The sequence below is a fragment of a genome, unplaced genomic scaffold, assembly GCF_019419815.1.
Source record: "Pyrus x bretschneideri cultivar Hongxiangsu unplaced genomic scaffold, Pyrus_bretschneideri_v1 Contig28, whole genome shotgun sequence".
Classification (NCBI taxonomy): Eukaryota; Viridiplantae; Streptophyta; class Magnoliopsida; order Rosales; family Rosaceae; genus Pyrus; species Pyrus x bretschneideri.
Window position 1 is genome coordinate 5,528,472 of NW_025999590.1, and position 22,821 is coordinate 5,551,292.

At 37.7% G+C, this 22,821-nt stretch overlaps 4 protein-coding genes and 1 pseudogene across 13 annotated transcripts; 2 read left to right on the plus strand and 3 right to left on the minus strand.

Annotated features, from left to right (window-relative positions):
* Nucleotides 1-367: 367 nt before the first annotated feature.
* Nucleotides 368-2,223, plus strand: LOC125479219 (small nuclear ribonucleoprotein SmD3b). Its single transcript, XM_048588312.1, has 5 exons — nt 368-588; nt 1,217-1,269; nt 1,384-1,450; nt 1,538-1,594; nt 1,934-2,223. Exons 1-5 carry the CDS (start codon nt 430-432, stop codon nt 1,991-1,993), a joined length of 396 nt encoding a protein of 131 aa, XP_048444269.1. The 5' UTR covers nt 368-429; the 3' UTR covers nt 1,994-2,223.
* A 181-nt stretch (nt 2,224-2,404) lies between these two features.
* Nucleotides 2,405-8,442, minus strand: LOC125479216 (BTB/POZ domain-containing protein At2g30600). Of its 6 annotated transcripts, none has more exons than XM_048588309.1 (13): nt 8,171-8,442; nt 6,560-7,459; nt 5,823-6,152; nt 5,363-5,593; nt 4,854-5,015; nt 4,061-4,273; nt 3,931-3,978; nt 3,788-3,846; nt 3,559-3,685; nt 3,392-3,466; nt 3,239-3,319; nt 2,928-2,996; nt 2,405-2,775 (listed from the first exon to the last, which is right to left on the minus strand). In XM_048588309.1, exons 2-13 carry the CDS (start codon nt 7,355-7,357, stop codon nt 2,557-2,559), a joined length of 2,412 nt encoding a protein of 803 aa, XP_048444266.1. In that variant the 5' UTR covers nt 7,358-7,459; nt 8,171-8,442; the 3' UTR covers nt 2,405-2,556. The 6 variants fall into 6 exon arrangements, 4 of the variants coding, with proteins under 4 accessions (XP_048444266.1, XP_048444267.1, XP_048444264.1 ...); XM_048588310.1 differs by having other exon boundaries at nt 3,239-3,295; nt 3,559-3,691; XM_048588307.1 differs by having other exon boundaries at nt 3,559-3,691; nt 8,171-8,440.
* A 1,118-nt stretch (nt 8,443-9,560) lies between these two features.
* LOC125479134 lies at nt 9,561-11,161 on the minus strand. The gene is made up of 4 exons (XM_048588168.1): nt 10,516-11,161; nt 10,299-10,429; nt 10,156-10,231; nt 9,561-10,072 (listed from the first exon to the last, which is right to left on the minus strand). The coding sequence occupies exons 1-4, from the start codon at nt 11,159-11,161 to the stop codon at nt 9,561-9,563; spliced, it is 1,365 nt and encodes a 454-aa protein (XP_048444125.1).
* Nucleotides 11,162-14,010: 2,849 nt separating this feature from the next.
* LOC125468304 (ABC transporter E family member 2-like) lies at nt 14,011-22,185 on the minus strand. 5 transcript variants are annotated; one of them, XM_048588392.1, is made up of 13 exons: nt 22,029-22,185; nt 21,434-21,550; nt 20,744-20,829; nt 20,553-20,650; nt 20,354-20,471; nt 20,148-20,237; nt 19,498-19,802; nt 19,189-19,384; nt 18,926-19,111; nt 18,560-18,829; nt 17,581-17,826; nt 17,353-17,485; nt 14,011-14,328 (listed from the first exon to the last, which is right to left on the minus strand). In XM_048588392.1, the coding sequence occupies exons 2-12, from the start codon at nt 21,534-21,536 to the stop codon at nt 17,366-17,368; spliced, it is 1,818 nt and encodes a 605-aa protein (XP_048444349.1). In that variant the 5' UTR covers nt 21,537-21,550; nt 22,029-22,185; the 3' UTR covers nt 14,011-14,328; nt 17,353-17,365. The 5 variants fall into 5 exon arrangements, with proteins under 5 accessions (XP_048444349.1, XP_048444346.1, XP_048444348.1 ...); XM_048588389.1 differs by lacking the exon at nt 14,011-14,328 and adding an exon at nt 16,928-17,277; XM_048588391.1 differs by lacking the exon at nt 14,011-14,328 and adding an exon at nt 16,928-17,277 and having other exon boundaries at nt 21,434-21,583; nt 22,029-22,164.
* Nucleotides 14,246-17,149, plus strand: LOC125479135 (annotated as a pseudogene).
* Nucleotides 22,186-22,821: the final 636 nt, after the last annotated feature.

Below are 22,821 nucleotides of genomic sequence, written 5' to 3' on the forward strand. Positions count from 1 at the left end.
AAAAATCATTGATTGCACCCGCCAACCTATTTGATTGCGGTTGCGATTGCGATTGCGATTGCTGATTGTGATTGCTTTCCGCTGGAAACAAAGAATAGCATCCACGTGACTGCGCGCGGGCCGTCAGTTCTATTTTCTTTTCTTTTCTCTACCCTACCGTGATTTTAAAATATTTTTTCTTTTCTTCTGAAAAGGAGTATTGGGCCAAGGCCCAAATAACATCCTCACCAGTTCGGCCCCATAAAGTTTGCAACAACACCGGGACGAGGATGACGAGGAGCAGAGTCCAAAATCCTTCATGAGTTTTACACTAACGACATGTCGTCTACAACCGACGCAATGTGTGCGAGTGCGACTACAAATTAGGGGAAGTTAGGGTTTTGCAGAACGAAAAGAAGAAGAGGAAGGCAGTCAGTCAGTCAGTGAATCATGAGCAGAAGTTTGGGAATTCCGGTGAAGCTTCTTCACGAGGCGTCAGGGCACGTGGTGACGGTGGAGCTCAAGAGCGGTGAGCTTTACAGAGGAAGCATGGTCGAGTGCGAGGACAACTGGAATTGTCAGCTCGAGAACATCACCTACACCGCCAAGGTACTTCAGTCTCTATCATCTATCGTTTCTTCTTCGTTTATAGTTTCTTCAATGTGCTGTTATTTTTGCCTTCTTTTCCAAGACTGCGATCTCCGCTGCCATCTTTTAAATTGAAACCCTAGATTTCAAGCGCTTGCACTGATAGTGAATCTGACGGCACCCTGTTAGGAAAATTTCCCTAGATGAAGCTGAATGATTGTTTCCATTTTCTAGGATTCGGAAAGTAGTGGTGTTGGTGGTGGAGAATCTTAAGAGATGGTCCGGTTTCCCAGTTTCCGAGTTTCAAAATGTTGGAGTAGGTTCAGTAAGGTTTAAACTCGCAATGGTTTTACAAGTCTCTATCACTGTTGGTGCACACACTACAATTTGAACAATTGGTTTTATTTCAACTGGTGTTTGGTCTCCATGATACCTCTGAAAGTTAAAAAGTTTACTTGAACCAAGCACTTAATGTGTTTTTTTCCCCTAGCTATACATCCTGATGATCAATTTTGAAAATAAGAGAAGCGGAAATTGATGGAAAAATATCCTATGATGGATGTTACTAACCTGATCTTATTTTCAAAGCTTGGACAATTAGTTTATCTTTGTTTCATTTAGTTTCTGACATTAGTAGACTCATCTACAGGACGGAAAAGTTTCACAGCTTGAGCATGTATTTATCCGAGGGAGCAAAGTAAGGTATATAATAACGGATCACTTTTTGTTTGACAGCACCCATTCATAATTTGGTCTAGTTGTGTTTGCTTTGCTACTTCCAATTTGTTCACTGATATTGATTTGAAATTCTAATAGGTTTATGGTCATACCTGACATGCTTAAGAATGCTCCAATGTTCAAGCGCCTGGATGCTAGAATCAAGGTATCATTCCATGTCTAAATGATCATCGAGTTTGCCATTGTGATGAATTTTGTTTTTTACTGACATTTTGATTTTTGAATCTGGTAGGGCAAGGGTGCTTCACTAGGAGTTGGCAGAGGTAGAGCTGTTTCAATGCGGGCTAAGGTAAGCTCCTCTCGTTTTTACTGAATATTAATGCAGTTTCTCTTTTGTCCATGGAACGTTTTCAGATGGTGGGTCTATAATAAAAGCGTAATAATATGGAATCTTTTAATCTTCTATTTGAGTTTAATAACGAAAGCTTGATGCCTTACATTTGAACATTCATGTGTGAGAAATGTGGAGACAACACAGAAGATTGCGCAGTGAGAAACAGAGTTCCTTGATTTAGTCTTGTAGCTCAGGCTTAGGGATACAAAACTCTGAAAATATTGAGCAACTCATTTATAGAAAATAAAAGGAGAAATGGATTTGGGTTTGAATAAAATATATTTTGTTGTGCAGGCTCAAGCTGCTGGCCGTGGGACAGCAGGTAGGGGTGTTGTACCACCTGTTCGGAGGTAATCGGCCGCCCGTTGTGCTACCCTTCAGAGTCCTCGGTGTAAAAGAATAGACATTGTTTGGGAGATGCGAGAAATCGGAGAAAGGGTTTCTTGACAGGCTGTTCTCGTTTTGTATGCATGTTATGTTTTGGAAGCTACATCTTTCGACTCTTACATGTACTCGATTTCAATGTAGTTGATATTCTTGATGTAATAGCGTCATTTCAATCTAAATCTTCAGAGTTGGTAGCATTTGTTCTGTTTATTTTCTCACAAGTTAAAAAAAGAGAGAAGGAAAACCCGAAGGCAAGGGAAGGCGGCCAGTCTTGCTGCATACCATAAACATTTCATTTTTCGAGTAGCTGTGGCACTTTTCGACATGCTCAAAACCAGATTAACGTGACAAGTATCCCCGTAATAGTGAATCACAATCAACCGAAAGAAAGAAGGCTTTTCCTCCCCTGCCATTTTTATTCCAACAGTTTTAAGTAACATACACATGGATAATGGATATGCATGCATGACATAAATCTGGTCGAAGAAATTTACAGAAATTGAGAAAACACCAACACATAATATTAAAAATTAGTGGAAGTAACCATATAGTTCTAAAAAGCAAATGCAGAAATTCCAAGGGTTGGAAGCATCTGCTGTCGGACCTGTCAGAACAACCCTAAAGAATCTGAACGGAAGAAGAGCGTTCTGTCCAATAACGGGCCATGATGCAAACTGCCCAGGCTTGCATATAGTTTGGTCATTCTCGTGCACTCTCAGATTTGTCCATGTCTTCCCATCCAGAGATCCCTATAAGAATAGTAACATATTCAGCAACAGGATTACTCCATACTCTTTCCTCCGTGTCCCACAATATTCGTAAACACCCCCAAAACGATGAACAAGCATGACTGAAAATGAAAATAAAAACGCTGCAATGTGTCACGTTCCCAAGTCTTTACCTGGAAATTCCAATATCTCATGTAGGCCCTGGACCCATCTTGCCTCAAGGTGTAGTAATTGCAAATAAGCTGAAAATCAGCCAACTTTCATTCATCAGAATGCCAATCAAGAGGAAATTACGACACCTATTTACTAGACAGGAAGGTAGTCCACATATGAATAAAATTAGGCACACTGTATAGGCTTTGAATTCGTTAACTTTATTGAATCCCTGTTTTCTACCAGAATGGAGCATATGACAATGTTTATATGCCAAAAGCACGTCCATGGTACTTTTTAACTGAAGCAGATTGAGCATACAGAGATATACCTGATGATCTGCACCAATATCAACCGTCCACCACGTGCTTTTGTGTCCATCTTCTATCTGTGGCCCAGCAAAAGATGTTCCCTGATGTGGCCATACATTGTCATATTATTTCGATTCCTCACATACCATATTTGATATTTATATTTACCGTACCCTGTAAGTTCTTGAGACCAAAGCCTTGGGATCAGTGAACCTGGAAGGGGGACTGCTTGCTGTAATAGTAATTCTCTGGAACATGCATTTATAAAGAACGGGCAGCTGTGTTAAAAATGATTACACTTAAGAAGTCATAAAAATGAAACAAAGATATAAGAATATACTTTAGCCAGAACAGGATTAACCCATTGATGTTCCCCATATGACGTCCCTGCAAAGTACAGAACTCCATTGCTGTCCCCGTCGCATATGTACTGGAGTTCCTTATAACTAGATCGTCTATGTTGGATTCTGAGACTACAAAAAGAAGACTATGTTAGCATACTAAATACCCAGAGCATGAACACCATACACCTTTTGTCAACGATGTTAACTCCAATACTCAATACTCACTTATGCTCATTTTCTGGCCTTGCCAGTCCATGCTTAATACAATTGATGGCCTCCATGACCTGTGATATCAGCATAAAAAAATTTATCTAGGAACAATTATCATTTTTACATAGAAATAAGAAAACACAGAAAGCCCAACTCACAAGATTACTGAAAGTAGAACTATGCCTGGCAATGTTGCTCTTCCCCAACTGCAAAATTATTATAGTCAGACAAAAAAATTCTAGTATTCAGTAGAATAGTGATACATCTCTATACCCAGGGTCCACATACCTTCTCAAGCAAGGGCAAGGCTAGTAACCGAAATCGAACAAAGGACAGAAGGTGATTAATTGTCTGCAGCCTATCCCCAAAAAGAAGTTCCGGGGTGCAGTATATCATCATTTCATCTATCATCTCCCACCCATACTCTTCCTTTGCTTTCACACCCCACATTAAGATTGCATTGAGAACCTTTTCTTCAGATGTTACAGTCAAATCTGGATGCTGCAATCAAGGCAGGGCCAGAGCTATTCTAAGGTTGCGGGTGGGATTTTCAAAGACCCCTTGTTATATAGACAATAATACAAAAGTAATAAAGAAACATATTTACATTTAAGCAGTGTAATCCTTCCCAATAAATTATGCACGTGATAGGATAAAAGAGTTAGAAGTAGAGCCTCCAATAATCATGAAAGTCATGTCTATTCTTCTATTAAGATTTGCAAAAGTAACAGCTCAAGACCTCTTGTTATCTCAAATCTTGTGTAGAAAGGTAATGGGTTTATAATCTTGTCAAGTTGTATTTTAATCAATAATACTCATTACAAGTACAAGTAACATTTTTAATTTTGCTTTATATTTTGTCCCCTTTAAAGTTAAAATCGCAGCTACACCTGCCACAAGGTAAACCTCACTGGTCTCTCACTAAGCTGGTTAACTTACTCCCTCCCACAGGACGCCTTTCCAACTTCAACCTCACTGGTCTCTTACGTCAGTCCTTTTGTATACATGACCTGATGTATTAATCCTGAGCCTTAAGCCATCCATCAATATTGATACTAGTGACTTAAACAGTGACTCCTACCTGAATGATATTGCGAAAGGTTGTCTCATCTAACAAAACGAAGTCAATGCTTGCGGTTGTACAGTAGTCAAAGTGCATCGAAAAGTTCATCTCACAGGTTTCTTGAATAAGTTTGCATGATGGAATCGACGAAACTACTTGAAGGACCAGACATACTGAGTCCTGCAACAAATATCAACAGTTAGCTTCAAAGCAACAATGTAATTATTTTTCCCAAACAGTCTGCTTCCACGTCCATTAAACTTGATATTAGTAAAATTCTTGTTGTATGACTTCTTCCACTAGAACTCCATCCCTGCATATAATATGCACATGAGATGTATCAAAATCTCTATAATTCATTTTTAAAAGCTCTTCTGTTCTTTTCAGAAGTCCGAAACCGCAAGTCACTTCCCCGTTCTTTTATTCTAGTCATGCAAGTGACATTCTGTAAAACTGACAAAATAGGCACGATATGAACCACTATAGATGAATTAAACTATGTTGTAAGATAAGGATTATCAAACTACCTCTGAGAGGTATTCTAAAAGTTTTTTGCAGCATTCCTGATGAAGGAGAGTAACTCCGAATTGATCAGCCAACAGAAAGAGTTGGAGTAATAAGGCACCAGAATCAACAGTAGCTTCTAAACTGAGTTCCCCACTATACATGAACTCAAGCAAACCTTTGAATGCTTCAGGTGATATGTCTCTTAAAATAACTTCCGGGGATATTGTTTCACTCATTCCATTTGTAAACATCTGCACAATGAAACATTTGAATAGAAAAGTCATCCGTGAGACTTAAGAAAACAAATTAGCATGGACAGATAAGAATGCACCCCTAGATCACATTTAAACCAACATTATGCTCGTATAGCAATGCATTTCCTCTCTACGACAATTATGTGCTTATGTGGTTTATCTGAGAAGCATAAGGGTGTACATAAAATAGAATAAAATGGAGCAGAATGATGATTAATTGGCTCACCTTTGCGAATGGGAGACTCCATAAACTAAGAATAATTTTATGTGATCGGGCAATAAGTCCATGACCCTCAATGTAGATATTTACATCACTGTACTTGCTTGTTAAATACAATTGTTTCAGCCGCGGTATATCAACGGGAACTCCAAATGGGAAGGCCGTGCAACAATTCGGTCGAGTGTATGGATATGACAATTCCACACATTTTCCAAAGTCAAACAACTTTTTATTTAGTTTCCACCGTTCCATGGCTTCCTCACATTGCTTCACTAGTGGAATCACTTCAAATTGTAAGCCTAGAGCCCTCAAGGAACCAAGTTGTGGTTCTGGAATCTATATCAAACAGAGCCATAATACCTATTAGAATTGCAATCTCTGTAACAAAATTAGAAGTGAGAAAGGAAGAATATTTAGAATACTAGTCTCTATCAAATAATAAGGATGATTAAGTTGGCTTACAAATCACCCACGTGATCTTTTCTTCTATATATACATATATATGTGTGTGTGCGCGCGCGCACGCAAGAGAGAGAGAGAGAGAGAGAGAGACGAATCTCATGCAAAAATAATAATAAGCGAAAGGTTCTTCATGTAATATACCTGCTTGTCAGGGATGCAGGGGCATCTGTGGCATAAAATAACATATATTTGTAATTTCTTTACGTTAACATGCTAGATATGCTTCTGATATGTCAACAGATATGCATTTCTGATTTCCCCATAATTTAAGCTGTATGTACCTGTGTTCGGCCTGTGTAAATATATTGAAGTAGTGCATGTAGAACCGGATAAGCTACCCCCTTTAGGCGGAGAATATCTTCTGAAGAAGTCAACGGGAAATCACCAGTTGCTACCAAAATAGACTTGTGAGCTGGTACAGGCCTTTCTTCAGTACCAACGATGAAAAGAACATCAGATAACTCCCAACTTTCAAGAAAATCTTCAATCCCCCATTTCTCATAAGCCGTTCGTTCATCCTCCAGCTCCTCTTCATCATCATCCTCACATATGTACTCGCCACAGTCCACATGCTTCCACAAGGATATATGGTTGCGAGTTAATGGCAATACACTGACATTCCTATAACCAACATGTTTATCCCAGCTACTAAGCCCGATATAACGAACAGCACAATTTGGATGTGAATCTAGCCACTGAAAGACTAGATTCTGAAAAGGGTATTTTCCCTTACCAATACTGATCAAACCATCACAGATGCTGATCCAGTAGCTCTGAAACGCAGAAGAAGAACAAAGACCAACACCCTCCACATCCACCACAGTATTCCCATCTACCTCAATTTTCAACCGCCTATTCCTATGACTGCCCAGTATAACAGTGTAGTGAGGACTATTATCTCTTTTGTAATGATAGTGCTGGCTTCCTACATTCTCCCGAAACACCAGTGTTACATCATTGTGAGCAAAAGCTTCAAAAGCCACACAACCCCGCCCAGCTTCCCGGAATTTTAAATCCTTTCGCCAAGCACACTCAAAGGGGGCCACTGTAAGGAACTCTTTCTCTTTCTTATCCATCATCAATTCTTATTACAGAATACCATCAATCGCAGAGATGGATCATGGACTGGACAGTCTTGTACCTAGAGCCCTGACTGACTAACGGACTGACTGACTGACCATCTGGAAAATAAGGACAAACAGAGTGTGATTTAGGCAACAACACAAACATCCATGTTAGATTTTAAAATATGACTGACTGACTGACTGACTGACTGACTGGCTATTATAATCGGAAGAGTGAATTCAGTATCAAATTTTCAACGAATCAAAAGCACGTGACCAGAGTGGATGAACTGATCGACCTTGTGCTAAAATTCGCAACTTGATTTTGGAAGTACCAACACAACTCTGGAATAAATCCTAACTCTTAAAGAGGGCGTAAGTCAGTTGAAAAATTGGTACAAGAACAAGAGCCTCCTCCAATAATCCAAGTTCCAACCAATTCCATCCTCTCAAGTCAAGTTGCCACAAAATATCTGAACCCAAGCACTAAAGTCCAAAACATCATCATCAATCATAATTCACACATCGCCGTCTATCAATCCTTATCCAACACACGAACAGGACGAATAGGATCATCAAATCAATCCAAAAACGAAAACAAAATACAAAAACAAAATATATCTGCATTCGGGCAAGCACATCTCAGCTCAGAAAAATCCCCAGAAACGACAAATGAAGGCCATGACTATCTATCTATATGGGGGTGAAGTAATTGTTTGTGCATCATGTATGTATGTATGTGTGTATGTATTGTATGTATGCATGCATAACGAAAGTGTACGATAACAACAAATCCCTAAGAAAAATTAAAAAAATCAAATAACCCACCTCAGAACTCTGAAAATATTTCTTGAGCTGCTTCTTCATCTCATCCAAGCAAATCGTTCTTGGCTCCTCCCGACTGACTGACCGTGACTAAAAACTATTGAAGGGCAATTTCAACTTTCATCAACACGCATAGACATTTAAACAAACAAAACCAAGGCAATTTCAACAAATCCGATTCATCTGATTTGAAAACGATTGGTAGATAAATTGCCCTTTCCTTTTTCAATTTTCAGAGAGAGATACATTCCGAACTTGATGGGTTGCCCGTCGTCTTGTCTTTTTCACAATTCTTTTTTTGTTTATTTTCTTTTTATGGTGGGTACGTGGCAGCTGTTCATGCTTTTCTTGGCCGAATCAGCAAAGCAGGAGCACACACATCATCATCGTAAGGTCTAAAATATCGTTGGTATCCGAAATATCGCTAGTCCAAAAACACGGAAATTTAGATGAAAATATCATAATATTATCAATATTGATAAAAATTAAATAAAAACCACAAAAATTGTAAGAAAAATTTGGAAATTTTTATTGAAACTTTGCAGGATGTTTATTTAGTCAATTATCTATTAGTTTATCACAAAAAATTGGAAGGAAATGCATTGCATGATGGATTTAACTGATTTAAGTTGATTATATAGCGAGTTGACAAACATTGTGAGTGTAGAAAATATGTAATAATTAAACACACCATAATCATTTATATATAATGAATTAGTACAATATTTTGCACTTTATACAGTGCATGGTAAGATACATGAGTGACTTAGTACCACATAGAGTTCCTATGAGGTTCAAAATTTTCACTATCTTCATCATCTCTATGTGTAGAGTAAGTGTATTGTGAAGAGTAGTCATCAAATGATAAATCCCCAAAATAGTTTTGCATGTAATTGTTAACATGTCATCCATATGGATCCGAGATTGTTTGACGTTGTCTATAAGAAAAATCATTTGAAGATTGAGTCTCAGATTCTTTCCATGAGTTGCTTGATTTCATCCCAACAGGAATGGGATATGAAGGGTAGGGAAATGGTTGGTTATGAGTATAACCATAATTACTACTTCTCACTCCAACAGAGTCTGAAGTTATAGATAACAAGTCATCTTCTTGACTTGACAAAGTCCCCTTGCCTCTTTCTCTACGAGTATAGTCATTCCTTATGGCACCAATTCCTGGTCATGCCCGCCTACTGCCATGGTCCTCATCCTGTGTTGCATGCATAAAGTTTGCCTCACCATTGAAGGGGCTCATGAATCCGGGAGGTGTTCCAACATAATTTTCATATCCACCACTACCTTTAGCTCCACTATATCCTTCATCATTCCCACCTCCGGTGGTAGGTGAGTCTCCTGATCTTGTACTAGAGCTATCATTCGTATCAGCAGGATCTTATGGTTGTGTAGGATTGGAAGAAGGTGGAATTCCAGTGTTTCTTGGTCTTGGGCGCAAAATTTCTTTGAAAGAGTCAGCGCTGCTAGATCCCACCTCCTCCTCCAATACTCTTTCTACATTTATCCCTTCATTACGTGCTTCTTCAGCAACTCTAAGAGCTGGGTTGCCTTCATCATCATCTAAATGAAGAGGTCTAATCCATTGATAAAGTTGGTTACCCTCTGTATCATCATCTTCAACAACAATATCAAACACATCTAGTGGGTCACCACGGTCGACATGATCTATTTCTGCTTCTTTATCTCGAATTTGAAGCTTCATGTTGTAGTAGCAATAAACTAATTTTTCCAACCTACTATGACCCAACCTATTTCTTTGCTTTGTGTGTATGAGTGCAAATGTACTCCAATTTCTTTCACAAGCAGATGAGGAAGCTGTTTGTGATAATACTTTGATTGCTAACTTTCTCACAGTTGGTGCATTAGTCCCATACATGATCCACCATTCAGCTATAATGAAAAACAATGTTGATAAGCCTAATAACTCCAACAAATTCTATTATAAACTGATAGTGAAATATGTTTACACTCACTAGGAGACATTTTTGTTCGAGCAACAACTGATATTGGTTCTCCAAAAGTTCTTCTTGCATCTTTAAACCATGTTAACTGAATTCAATAAATCATGTTAGTTTAATCCAACAATGTAATTATTATAATTTGAGTAATTGTGTACCTCATTTCCAAATTGGCCAACTGCTGGTGATGCAGGGTCTAATCTAGAGTATACATTATGTATAGCACGTATAAGGGTACCATCATCTCCAACACCGGGTCTGTATTGGTATCGAGCATTCAAATAATATGCTGTTCAAAGAAACACATACTCTAATAAGAGAAATAATACTTGTACAACTAAATAAATGAATTGCAAATTATGACATAATTTATACCTGCCGCATGCAAATTGTGGTATAATGTTTTATACCATCGGTAATCAATTATCTTTATGACCCACCTTGCACCATGTTTTCTTTCCAAGTCCTCCTTCACTACAAGCATCAACTCATATATTGCCCCCATAGTAGGATACACTTCTGTGTCAACGATCCGTAAAACTTTGTAAAAGGGTTCAAACAGTTGGCACACATGTTCTGATTGAGTGCAAAAAGCATGATCAAGCACTATACTTTCCACCATACGACTTGCATTTGAGCAGCTGAAATTGTGGTTGGCCCAATCGTCACTAGTGAATAGTTGCTTCAACCCTGCTTTCTTCTTAAGTAGGTTGTCTAATGCAATATAGTTGGTGGCAAATCGAGTGGTAGCTGGAAGAATAATTTCTCCTTTGCAAAATTCACGCATCTTTGCCAACAACCAACTGTGATTGTAAATATAATTTGTGATTGTTCTAGCTATTTTTACTACATTAGCAATATTCTCTTTCTTCCCCATTGCCTCAAACATAAGATCAATACAATGTGCTTCACATGATGTCCAAAACACATTATGATGCTTCATTAACTTTTTTCCAGCTTTGACAAATGCAGAACCGTTGTCGGTCATAACTTGGACAACATTATGCTCTCCCACCCCCATGATTACATCCCTCAATAATTTGTAAATATACTGTAGTTCTTTATATGGTTTGAAGCATCAACGGACTTCAAAAAAATTGTCTTTCCCTTGGAGTATACCATGAAGTTTATGATAGACAATCTGGTCGGGCCAGTCCATCTGTCATACATGACTGTGCAACCATTAGTTTCCCATTTTGACCTCTTAACTTGTTAACATACTCGCCAATGTCTTTATACTCCATTTCCAAATATTTGTTTCTTACCTCATAGGGAGTGGGAGGTTGTACTCCAACACCGGCCTGTTGACATCCCAATACCATATTTTTGAAATGATGTGATGATGCCTTCTCAGCAGGGACATTTTCATAGATAAAGAACTTGCTAATTAGACGCCCCATTCCCTCCTTCACATTACCTCAGTGAAATAACTTCAAACACTCTTTTGACGTGCTTTGGATGACTTATATAAACTTGGGGCTATTGGTGGTGTTGGTTGTGATTCTCTAACACTTACTCCCCGTCTCATTTGTGCACCACCACTTGTCCTGGAACATTGTGCTCTATTAGGAATTTTATGAAGGTGTTCTATTTCCCAAGCTGACTGTTTGGAGGCACGTAATGCTTAAATGAAATTGCGTCGTTCATCAGGTCCTACGTCATCATCACATTCGTCCTCATCGTCATCATCATCATCATCATTGTCAACCACTTGGCCAATGACTTCTCCTCGTAGCCCAGCTCGAATATTTTCCATTCGATGTGTTTTCTTTTCCTTCTGGTGTTTTTTATTTTTTAATAATGTGGTGATAAATGCCTTCACTTCTGGGGGGACATTATCGAATCGTTGGACATCATTTCCTGGATCTAATCCACTAAGATGGTACTTAAGTCGTGTCACTCCGCCACTCTTCATTACCCGACCACAATATTTGCAAATTGTGCCATGTTTGTTTCCATCTATTGGGTCTCCATGTTCCCAAGCTGGATCACGTTTAGTAACTCCACTAGACATCTTAAACGTACCTATACTTATTTTTCATGGAAATTAGGCAATTATTTTTTGGCCAAAAAATATAGTAGTGATGACGGTTATATAAGAGAACCTAAATAATAAAGTTATTCTACAGAAGAATTAAATACAAAGTAAAGAAAATGATTGTAAGAATTTAAGTAATTATAAAAATAATATGGAATAATAAAACCTAATATTAATTAATAATAATCCAATTTGATAATAAAATAATCCTAATGTTAAACATATTAATGAATAATAATCCAATTTGATAATAAAACCTAATATTAATAAAATAATAAAATAATAAATAACATTAAACATATTAAAATTATCCTAGGGAATAATTATACAACATTACTTAATTACTTCAAAAAATTAACATGCAAGTATTATTTGGTTCTTAGATCACATGTACGGGTCCACACAATTTTTTTTGTTGTTGTATAAATTACAATAATATAAATATAAGTTTATAAACTTACCTTAAATATGGAACCCTTTGTGTTGAAGCTCTAAAAGGGCTCTGGAAAGGCTCTAAAAGGGCTAAGGGAAGAAGAAACGAAAAGGTGTAATACAGGTATGATGATCTGATACTCCGAATGTGTAAGAGTTGGAAGTGGCACACGGTTTTGAGTATGAAACCAACCACCACTACTTTTTGTCTTGTCAAAAGTTGTCAAAAGTTTCAAAAGTTGGCCCGTTTGGGGATTTATATTATATATATATATATATATATATTATATTATGTAACTTATCACAACACACACACCACACACACAGAATTATTATGTTTATTTTATTGATATTATCCCGATATTACCGATATTATCCTGATATATTGACGAAAATAAGGTAGATACGTGTGAAAATATCCACCTCTAAAAAAAACGATATTATCGGCGAAATATCACCGATAATATCGATATTTAAGACCATGATCATAATTTCATTGCCTTGCCATCAGGATTCTTCCCATCTTCTTTGGGAGTATCTTTGTGAATTGAGTTTGTTTATCGTAAATTGTGCAATCAGTTTTTCATGTTTATGTTTATTTTTAAATTAAACATAACTTACGAATTTCTGAAATCCTCACAAAGAAAACCTGAACTTTTACCAAAGGTCCAAAAGTAAGAAGAGAATACTATAACTATTACTATTACTCCTAATCCACTAAGTTCGGGGATCCAAACTATTGAAATTTGATCCAACGGTTACAAGCAGGAGCCCACTTTAAAAGTTATAATAATTTTAGCTGTTGGATCAAATTTCAATAACTTGGATTCCCGAACTTGATAAATTAGGTGGAAGGGATCTGGAGATATCTCTTTCCCTCTACTGTAACTATTACTGTTAATCTTTGTTTTTGGAAAAAATTAAGGGAAGTATTATTGGCACTCTAAAAATCTCATTCTACACCCTTTACAAGTGTATTTTTCTTTTCTAATATAGAAAGTTTGAAATGTAGAATAAAATTTTTAAAGTACTAATAACAATTCCCAAAATTAAAATAAGAATACCATAACTATTACTCTACTAGTCAGCCTTATTAGTTATTTTTGTTACACATTGAGATTACACACACATGTAAACTGGTAGAAGTCGGATAGAATCACCCTTGATCCGTCTTCGGATCCATCTGTAACCTTACTCTTTTGTTATATATATATATATAATTTTTTTTTTATATAAAAGTTTCATGTTCCATCATAAGAAAATAATAAATATATGTATTTTTATTGCATAAAAACCTGAATTACCATTACACTATTGTGTGCGATAAATAATATAAAAGTCAAATAATATGTTATACTAAGTCGGATTGGATCACTCTTGACCTATATCTGGTTTCAATGTAGTTGGAATATCGAATTCAAATGTATTCGGGTAATTGGTCGTGATCCAAATCCTACTAGTTACATCAAATTCAGATTAAATTTGTATCAAAAGCTGATTCATTGACAGGTCTAATTATACAAAGTCACTTAAATAAAAGTGGTATTATTTAGTTAAGAATTTTGACATACGGCTGGCCGGCCCAACATGAGGCTCCTTTGCTCTCAATGCTTTTCCCTTGTGTCAGGTTGGACGATGGCGATAAGCTCCGATGACAGAGGGATGTGGATGAAGATCCACGACGTTGGCGATGGCGAGCATGTTCAATGGCGAACAATCTGAAAACAATAGTACATTTTAAGCTATTATTGGTACTATCTTATAGTGTTTGAATAAAAAGTATTTCTAAATATAACTTATATGTGTGTTAGAGAGAGAGAGAGAGAGAGAGAGAGAGAGAGAGAGGGAGTGATAGTGTAATACTAATGCTAATGCTGTGTGAGTAGCGCGGCAATTGGCAATTTACCGCAAGGGAGACCCAAAAGTAGTTAGTCATTAACTAGCCAACTTTCAAGTAGCGTTCTATTTTAGGCTCAGTGTATTTTCCAATTTAACAAGTCATAGATCCGAAAAGTCCGCGAAAAGCTGTGAATTATTTAAGTTATTTGTTGTTGTGGTAATTTGGGCATTTGAAATCGAGGCAATCATGGTTAGATTTCAAGTGGTTCATGAAAGACTCGGTCAGGCTTTAGAAGGTTTGCCTGATGAACTTAGCATCTCAGATGAAGTTAAGGAACAGGTATATACATATATGTTGCCTTTTTTTCGTTTCAAAGCTAACGATAATGCTTCCCATGTGTTATTTCGTTTTTCATACACAGATCTTTATCCATTCAAACTAATCTCACTTTGCTGCACGTGTTTGATATAAGTTTGTGTATCAAAAACTTAACTTAGACGAGCGAGGAAGCGAACGGATGCGCAGGACATAGAACTCGCAATGGATATTATGGTGGTTTTGTCCAAAAAAGAAGATAGAAATGCTGATGGTGCCATTATAGAGAGGCTGGCCCAAAAGCTAGACCTGCAAAAATCTGAGGACCTTAAGATAGAAACAATAGCTGTGAGGAATCTGGTGATGATAAAGAGAGAGGAGGGCCAAGTGCAGAGACTACGCAGCAAATCATTGATCTTCTAAACAAATTCAGACAAATCGCAGGAATGGAAGCGACCAATGTCCTTGACGACCCTGTTATGCCTAAAATGCTCGAGAAGTGCCCGTCTTTGATGATCCCTCATGAATTCCTCTGTCCAATCACGCTAGAAACAATGACGGATCCTGTTATTGTTGCAAGTGGACAGGTGATTCGCTTACATGAAATAGGCACTAACTAGGTTTCCCTGGTATATTTTCTTCTTCCTTCTACTCGTGTCACGTGAGTTGGAGCATATCTTCCGTAGAGAAAGTAAACTTGTGCAGAGTCCACATTTAAAAATGTTATATTAACAGAGTGGAAACTGATTAGTTTTTCCTCTTTCTTGGGTTTGGTTATTTCATTGAAGACGTATAACAGAGAAAGCGTACAAAAGTGGCTGGACAATCACAGGACATGTCCCAAGACCAGGCAGACTGTGGCTCACCTGTCACTGGCACCAATTTACGCTCTCAAAAATCTAATCATGCAGTGGTGTGAGAAGAACAACTTCCAGCTCCCGAAAAAAGAAACTTCCACGGGCCAGGAAAACTCCTCCACCGAACACAAAGAGGAGATCTCATCATTGGTTGATCAGCTGCCCTCAAGTCACTTAGAAGTGCAAAGAAATGCTGCCATGAAGATTCGTTTGATCTCTAAAGAGAAGAGAACAGAATTTTGATTGCCAAAAGTGGAGGAATCCCGCCACTGGTGCAACTTCTTTCCTATCCAGGTTCTAAAATTCAACAGCATGCAGGAACGGCTCTTTTGAATTTATCGATTGACAAAACAAACAAGAAACTGATAACCAGAGAAGAAGCCATTCCAGCTATTATAGAAGTCTTGCAGAATGGAAGCACAGAAGCTAGAGAGAACTCTGCAGCAGCTTTATTTAGCTTGTCGATGATTGATGAGAACAAAGTAATTGTGGGGGAATCAAATGGCATTCCGCCATTAGTAGACTTGTTGCAGGACGGGACGATTAGAGGCAAAAAAGACGCTGTCACTGCACTGTTTAACTTATCTCTGAACCAAGCAAACAAAGGGAGGACCGAAACTTGGGCATGGTCTATGAAGCGCTCTCCATCTTCTTCCTTCTTGCATCACATCCAGATGGACGACAAGAGATTGGACAGCTTTCATTCATTGAAACTCTAGTGGAATTTATCGGGGAAGGACGCCCGAGAACAAGGAATGTGCAACGTCAGTTCTTCTCGAGTTGGGGTCAAGCAATTACTCTTTCTTACTCGCCGCACTGCAGTTTGGAGTGTATGAGCATTTGGTAGAGATCACAAGGAGTGGAACCAGTAGAGCTCAAAGGAAGGCAAATGCATTTCTGCAACTCACAAGCAAAAGTGAACAAATTCCTTGAACAACTAATTAACTTTTGTGTAGAATATATTTATTTTCCTCAATTTTGTTGCTTTGATTTGATTTTAGCATTTGTGTGCACGACGATCGAGAGCGAGCATTTTCTATTTCTTACCTTTACCCAATTGGCTTATAACGTCTCCCAAAATGGTTAGGTTGTTGAGGGGAGGCAGGTACTATTGCTAGAGAAATTTTTCATTATGACAAGAATACAAATGGTAGTGAGAAATTTTATTTTTTTAAATTATTAATTTTTTAGCACACGTATCTCGCCAATTAGAGCTTCTTGTTATTATGGAGTAGAGTCGCCGAGTTGTGATGAGTTGACTGCAAATAGAACGAACAAGAATGAACAAGATTGACGCCAATTAAATTTCTGTTGGTAAAAAGCTAAATTTATCACGAGAGATGAAATCACCACAACGTCACATAAACCCAGAAAGCACAAGAGTTAAACATCTATCAAGGAACCTCATCTCACCACAACGACCACAAAAAGACATCCTTTCCTCAAACATAGAGTTAAATGCAATCACTGATACTATGAGACCATAAATTGTACATCTAGATTGCCTCCCGCCCAATGACAGACTAATTACCATAACTGCATAAAACTCATTCGCCTCTGGTGAACAAAGGACCTCCGATCATTTGTCAGAACGTCATGACTCAGCTGTGATTCCATTTTTAAGATCATATTAACGCCCTCCAAATTTGCCAAAACTGCAAGTGGAACACCTTGGAATATCAAACTGACAAAACAAAAACACGAAAAACAGAGTAAAGAATGAAACATACCATCACGACTATATCAATCATCCAGGTAATAGTAAGACCCAGCAGCTTTTTGTTCCCTATCCTTCGTTGAATCCAATTTGTTGATTCTTGGGCGATAGTTAGTAGGGTCACGCCTAAATGTGATATCAAGATGCTGCACGATTTAAACAAACAAAAAAAAAAATCAATGGAAGTCACTTGTGCACAGCGAGGTAGGAAGAGAGCAATGACATTAATTGCAACACTTACAGATAAGAATAGATTCATCCCAGTCAACAATGACTGGGGACAATTTGCAATACAATCAATTGACGGCCTCCCCTCATAGACTATAACTCTATCCGCCAAGTAGGTAGCCATAATAAAATCATGTTCAACCACAAAAGCAGTTTTCTTAGCATGAAGGATAAACCTCTTTATGACTTTGGAAGCAACAATACGCTGCTCAGAATCAAGATAAGCACTTGGTTCATCTATCAGATAAATATCTGCAGGCTGTATTCAGTAAATAGAAGCGGACATTAGAGTGTATCTGCAGGCTGCAAACTATAATGCAGAACCTTACCGGCATCAAACAATTAAAAAAAATAAGTGAATCTGTTTTTATGAACATCTAATCATTATATTTACATCGTTTATTATGCAGCAGAGCACAGCAAGATTGCCACAAGAGAAACCTACTTTAACGTATTGGTAGATAAATGAATTGTGTACTGAGAACTGACACATTCTTATTCCTCAATTATTTGGGCGCAAACCTAACATGTTTCCTATCTCACAAGAAAAACTTGTATCTTTAGTAGTGGCATAAGAAAAATTTCATTCGCAAACTCAGAGGAAAGAAACATATACAACTATAAACCACTCGAGTCAATATAAAAAGACAATGCCTAGAGGTTGGCTAACTCCTAGGGATCACAATATAGTTGTATCCCCTAGAATGCCAGATCTTGCAAGCAAGCTTCCACAAAGGCACGGAACCTGACCCATGACAGCAGGTCTTGTAACCATGCATCCACCTTAAAACTGGGACCAAGGAGTGGGTGGGATTGTCTGTGTTTCAAAAAACAACACCTTGGATCCATTTCCAACTTCCAAACACGGACATGAAATTCCACCCACTCAGATGCAGCCAAGGCAACAAATAGAAAGAATACCACAAAGTGTTCAAATGAATGCATCCCAAGATACAAAGTGTCCTACACAAAAGCAAATACAAAAAATTTACCTTCCCAAGGCATAGGCATAATGCAACCCTCTGCAACTCTCCGCCAGAGAGATTCACGACTTCTTGATCCATTAATTGTTCAATTAGAAGAGGCTTCATCACATCTGACATGAATTGTGGATGAGCATATGAATCACGAATTCTTGAATGTAACAAGTGTCTGACAGTGGATTGAAACTTTGGACTGATTTTCTGGGGCTTGTAAGAAACATTGAATTCAGGTATCTCCACATCTGAATTTTCTACAGAATCAGGTTTCAATAGACCCGCCTGAAAATCGGATGAATATATGTTAAATCAACATCTCAAACTGCAAAGCTATTGTTAAAGAAGAAAAAGAAAATGGCAAAAAGAAACTAAAAATACCAGCATACGAATAAATGTTGTCTTCCCCGTTCCATTCTCACCCAGCATCACAATAATTTGAGAATCAGTAAATTCACCCTCAACCACACGAAGCCTGAAGTTTCCCTGAGTTTTACTCATTGATGGGTATCTATATCGTGCATATGTCTCAATTTCCTCAGCACTTTCCTGTGGTGTCTCAGCAACCTAATACAGGCAACCAAGTAAATCACAAAGTACTGATAAGTCAGAAGACCAATCATGGACAAAATTTATAATCTTGCCTTGAATGTCAGAGATTCATCTCGGAACCTAAGATTTTCTGTAGGGACAAATCCGGCCAAGAAGATGTTGATTCCTTCTCTAACAGAGAACGGAAGTGTCACAACTCCATACGCACCCGGTTTCCCGTATAAACAGCAAATGAAGTCTGATAAGTAATCCAAGACACTAAGATCATGCTCCACAACAATTACATAGCTGAAAACACAATGAAATATCCGATCAGCTACATGAAGGAAGACAATCAAGAAAAAGAATCCAGCAAGCACATGCAATGAAAATTTCAGAAATATAAATATATAAAAATAGACCTATTAGCCCTAAGCAAAGATCGGACAACTTGGGCAGCTTTAAGCCTCTGTTTCACATCAAGATAACTTGAAGGTTCGTCAAACATATATATCTCTGCATTCTGTATGGCGACGACGGCAATGGCAAATCTTTGAAGCTCCCCACCTGATAAATCCCCTACATTACGTTCTATAACCTGGTTCAGCTCAAGATCAGCACACAGTTCTTCCTTCATATCCCTCTCATCTTTCTGGTTGAGCACCTCCCCAACATTTCCTTGAACTGCTTTTGGAATGTGATCAACATACTGGGGCTTTATAATGGCCTGTGAAGGAAAGAAAAATATAATTATGCAATCAGCATGAAGCAAAAAAATTATTAAATAAAACAGTATAATAGTTACAAAAACAAACAAATTTGAAACGCATGCATTTTGTTTCTACAGACTAGGCCAGAAGAACCACTAAACTTGGAATTCATCAGGATACAGTGAAGACGGTATAAAGGTATGTTGACCATCCTATTTATGAGACTAAGAACACCCACCTAGTATCGGAAGCAGCATAAGAAAGGCACTGCAGCTCAAAAATACCTTGGACAGAACAGACAAATTTCTATTCGTCTAAATTATTCAAATTCGATAATAAAGGTTATGAGCACCAAAAGGTACCTTCAAATTATCTTCCAGAATACGGGTAAAATAATTCTGCAGCTCAGATCCCCGGAAGTAGGTCAAGATTTCCTGCCAATCTGGAGGATTCTAAAAAAAAAAAAAAAAAAAAAAAAATGAAGATAAGTTACTCAGAGAATACAGTTAAATGAGTTTGAATAATATTTTATACATATCAGAGAAAGGAATTTCGTAAGGAGTATTACCTTGAAACGGCCTAAATTTGGTTTCAACTTTCCAGCCAAAACTTTGAGGGCAGTCGACTTCCCAATGCCATTTGTTCCAACCAAACCAAGAACTTGACCTGGCCTTGGGACTGGTAACCTGAAATTGTGAGTTTCTGTTAGCCACATAAATGATAACATAGTCAGTCATCACTTCCCAATAATGTGGTAAGGAGCTAACCTGTGTAGTTTGAAAGTGTTAGGCCCATAACGATGGGTCGTATCTTTGTCTAAATCCTTTGGTAAGTTGATGATTTGGATTGCTTCAAATGGGCATTTCTACATCATGAGATGGAACATAGTCCAATGAATGTCTTTAGAACCAACTGATGTGGGCAACAAAAAAGAACAGTAACAACAATGTTTACAGACCTTAACACAGATACCACACCCAATGCACAATTCTTCCGAGATAAAAGCAATCTTCGATGCAGGGGTAACCTCAATACATAGTTTACCTGTAGATTGATTAGTTAGGCAAAGACGGTGTATATTTGTAGCACTATAAGACAACAGTATATTAATAAACGTGTTCAACACTAGAAAATCAGCTTTATACAGAGAAGTAAACCTAGCACATATTAGAATGCAATACAGGAACTCTGCCAGTACTGAAATATCAAATCTATTTGGAGCCACCACACTATATACTGGAGCTCATGCCTGTAAGTAGCCATTAGTAGAATCTTTCCCTGCTTTCATATACCATCTAGTTAGAGCTTAATAAAGTTTATGGGTAATTCAACTTGCAAGAGGCAATCCATTACCTTTATTTCCTTTTAATTATCAAGTAAGTGAACACAGATAATAAGCTTCTTGATAAATAACAGTTCACATACTAAACAATCAGCTACTGAATCTAAGTGATCAAGAATTGTGCATCACAATACCCTCAAGAAACATATATCAAGCTCATAATTCAAGAAACAAGAAAATATTTGCAAGCTTTGTGAAAATAAAAGAAACCATTATCTTGAGTGATTCATCAATCCTGATATGCTATTTCCCTTATGAATAGAAACAATGGAAATAATAAAATTAAGAAGGGATACTGTAATATACCAGTCTTGACAATAGGACAGCTCTTCTTGCATTCCTGACGGCACTTCTTTGGCTTGCATCTGTCGGAGCTCACGATTGCTATACGGGTCAACCGGTCTGCCATTTCCTACTCTTATTCTACCCCCAATAAATCAACAAAATCAGATTAAGCTACACACAGTGAGAGCAAGAGATTTAGAGACATACGCCCTTTTCTTTGTCTATATTTGGTAGAACATGTGGTGCGCATGATCAAACAAAGGCTGGATTGGATTGCATAAAAAAATAATTACACAAGAAACAGATTTGAAAGGCAAGTACTTGGGTATGAAATTGAAATATACATCTGTGAAAATTTGATATAAGTGGATGTAAGAGGAGGACTTGGTCAATTTCATTAATACCCAAAGGCTTCAAGAGAAGAGTCCTTAGCTAAAACTGTATCCAAATCGCCCAACACACCAGCTACTAATTACTTTGTCAAATTTCAATCAATACTAACAATCAGTGGAAAATAATATGCCCACCGATTTTCCAATAATAATCAAACAATTCTCTCTTAATCTTTGTTTTCCGGCACCCAGATACACAGGACGAAAATACACCAAATACTTACGAAGAAAACGAAGCAGAAGAGACGGCGGTGGCGACGGAGGGCAGACTGGCTGCTAAGTATACGAAGGGGTGGGGAGGTGGTGAGGGATGGATGTGGGGGGTGGGGAGTGGGGAGTGGGGGGTGGGGGGTGGGGGGTGGGGGAGGTGGGTAGTGTGGCGTGTGGCGTACCGGGGGTGGGAGAGCTGTCTCTTTGTCCTCTCCCCCGTGTGATATTAGGGTTTTTAAAACCAAAAGAGACTGACGGGGTTAGTCTAGGCATAGAGGCGTGCGTTACAGTAAAAAAATTTTGAAAGTAAAACCAAAAAGTTGGTGATTATTAGATAGATATAGACATTTCCTGTATTCCTTTTTTATTATCATTTTTTTTTTAAACAAAACTCTTTTGCAAGGAAAGGATGATAAAAATATTATTTACATCATTTTACCAACTAGTAAAGTGGTATTTTCATGCCAAAGTTGGTATAAGTTTCAAATTTGACATATTAAACTGAAGTACAATTCAATCGAGTATTCGACAAATTCAATCCCTTATATTGACCGATTCAATTCAATTTCACAATTCAATCGAGTATTCGACAAATTCAATCCCTTATATTGACCGATTCAATTCAATTTCAATCAGCTTTGGATAATTTAGGTATCCTTGGATTGCTTCCTAAATAAAAATCTACATCGACATGATTGAATTCGATGACTGATTTGCTTGTGACAATTCAATCTAGTTGGTTCAATTTGGGTAATTAATGGGGAACCATACAAGGCTGGTTTGTTATTGTCGTGCTTTGAAAAAAAA

Coding starts and splice junctions, on each gene's coding strand:
- LOC125479219 (XM_048588312.1), top strand. CDS start 430: ATGAGCAGAAGTTTGGGAATTCCGGTGAAGCTTCTTCACGAGGCGTCA. Junction 589..1,216: donor ACATCACCTACACCGCCAAG/GTACTTCAGTCT, acceptor ACTCATCTACAG/GACGGAAAAGTTTCACAGCT. Junction 1,270..1,383: donor ATCCGAGGGAGCAAAGTAAG/GTATATAATAAC, acceptor AAATTCTAATAG/GTTTATGGTCATACCTGACA.
- LOC125479216 (XM_048588307.1), bottom strand. CDS start 7,357: ATGATGGATAAGAAAGAGAAAGAGTTCCTTACAGTGGCCCCCTTTGAG. Junction 5,594..5,822: donor GGAGTCTCCCATTCGCAAAG/GTGAGCCAATTA, acceptor TTCATTGTGCAG/ATGTTTACAAATGGAATGAG. Junction 3,320..3,391: donor TGGTCTCAAGAACTTACAGG/GTACGGTAAATA, acceptor TGGCCACATCAG/GGAACATCTTTTGCTGGGCC.
- LOC125479134 (XM_048588168.1), bottom strand. CDS start 11,161: ATGGGGGTGGGAGAGCATAATGTTGTCCAAGTTATGACCGACAACGGT. Junction 10,232..10,298: donor TTGGCCAATTTGGAAATGAG/GTACACAATTAC, acceptor TATTGAATTCAG/TTAACATGGTTTAAAGATGC. Junction 10,073..10,155: donor TCGAACAAAAATGTCTCCTA/GTGAGTGTAAAC, acceptor TTTTCATTATAG/CTGAATGGTGGATCATGTAT.
- LOC125468304 (XM_048588392.1), bottom strand. CDS start 21,536: ATGGCAGACCGGTTGACCCGTATAGCAATCGTGAGCTCCGACAGATGC. Junction 20,472..20,552: donor AACACTTTCAAACTACACAG/GTTAGCTCCTTA, acceptor TCACAATTTCAG/GTTACCAGTCCCAAGGCCAG. Junction 20,238..20,353: donor CAAATTTAGGCCGTTTCAAG/GTAATACTCCTT, acceptor TTTTTTTTTTAG/AATCCTCCAGATTGGCAGGA.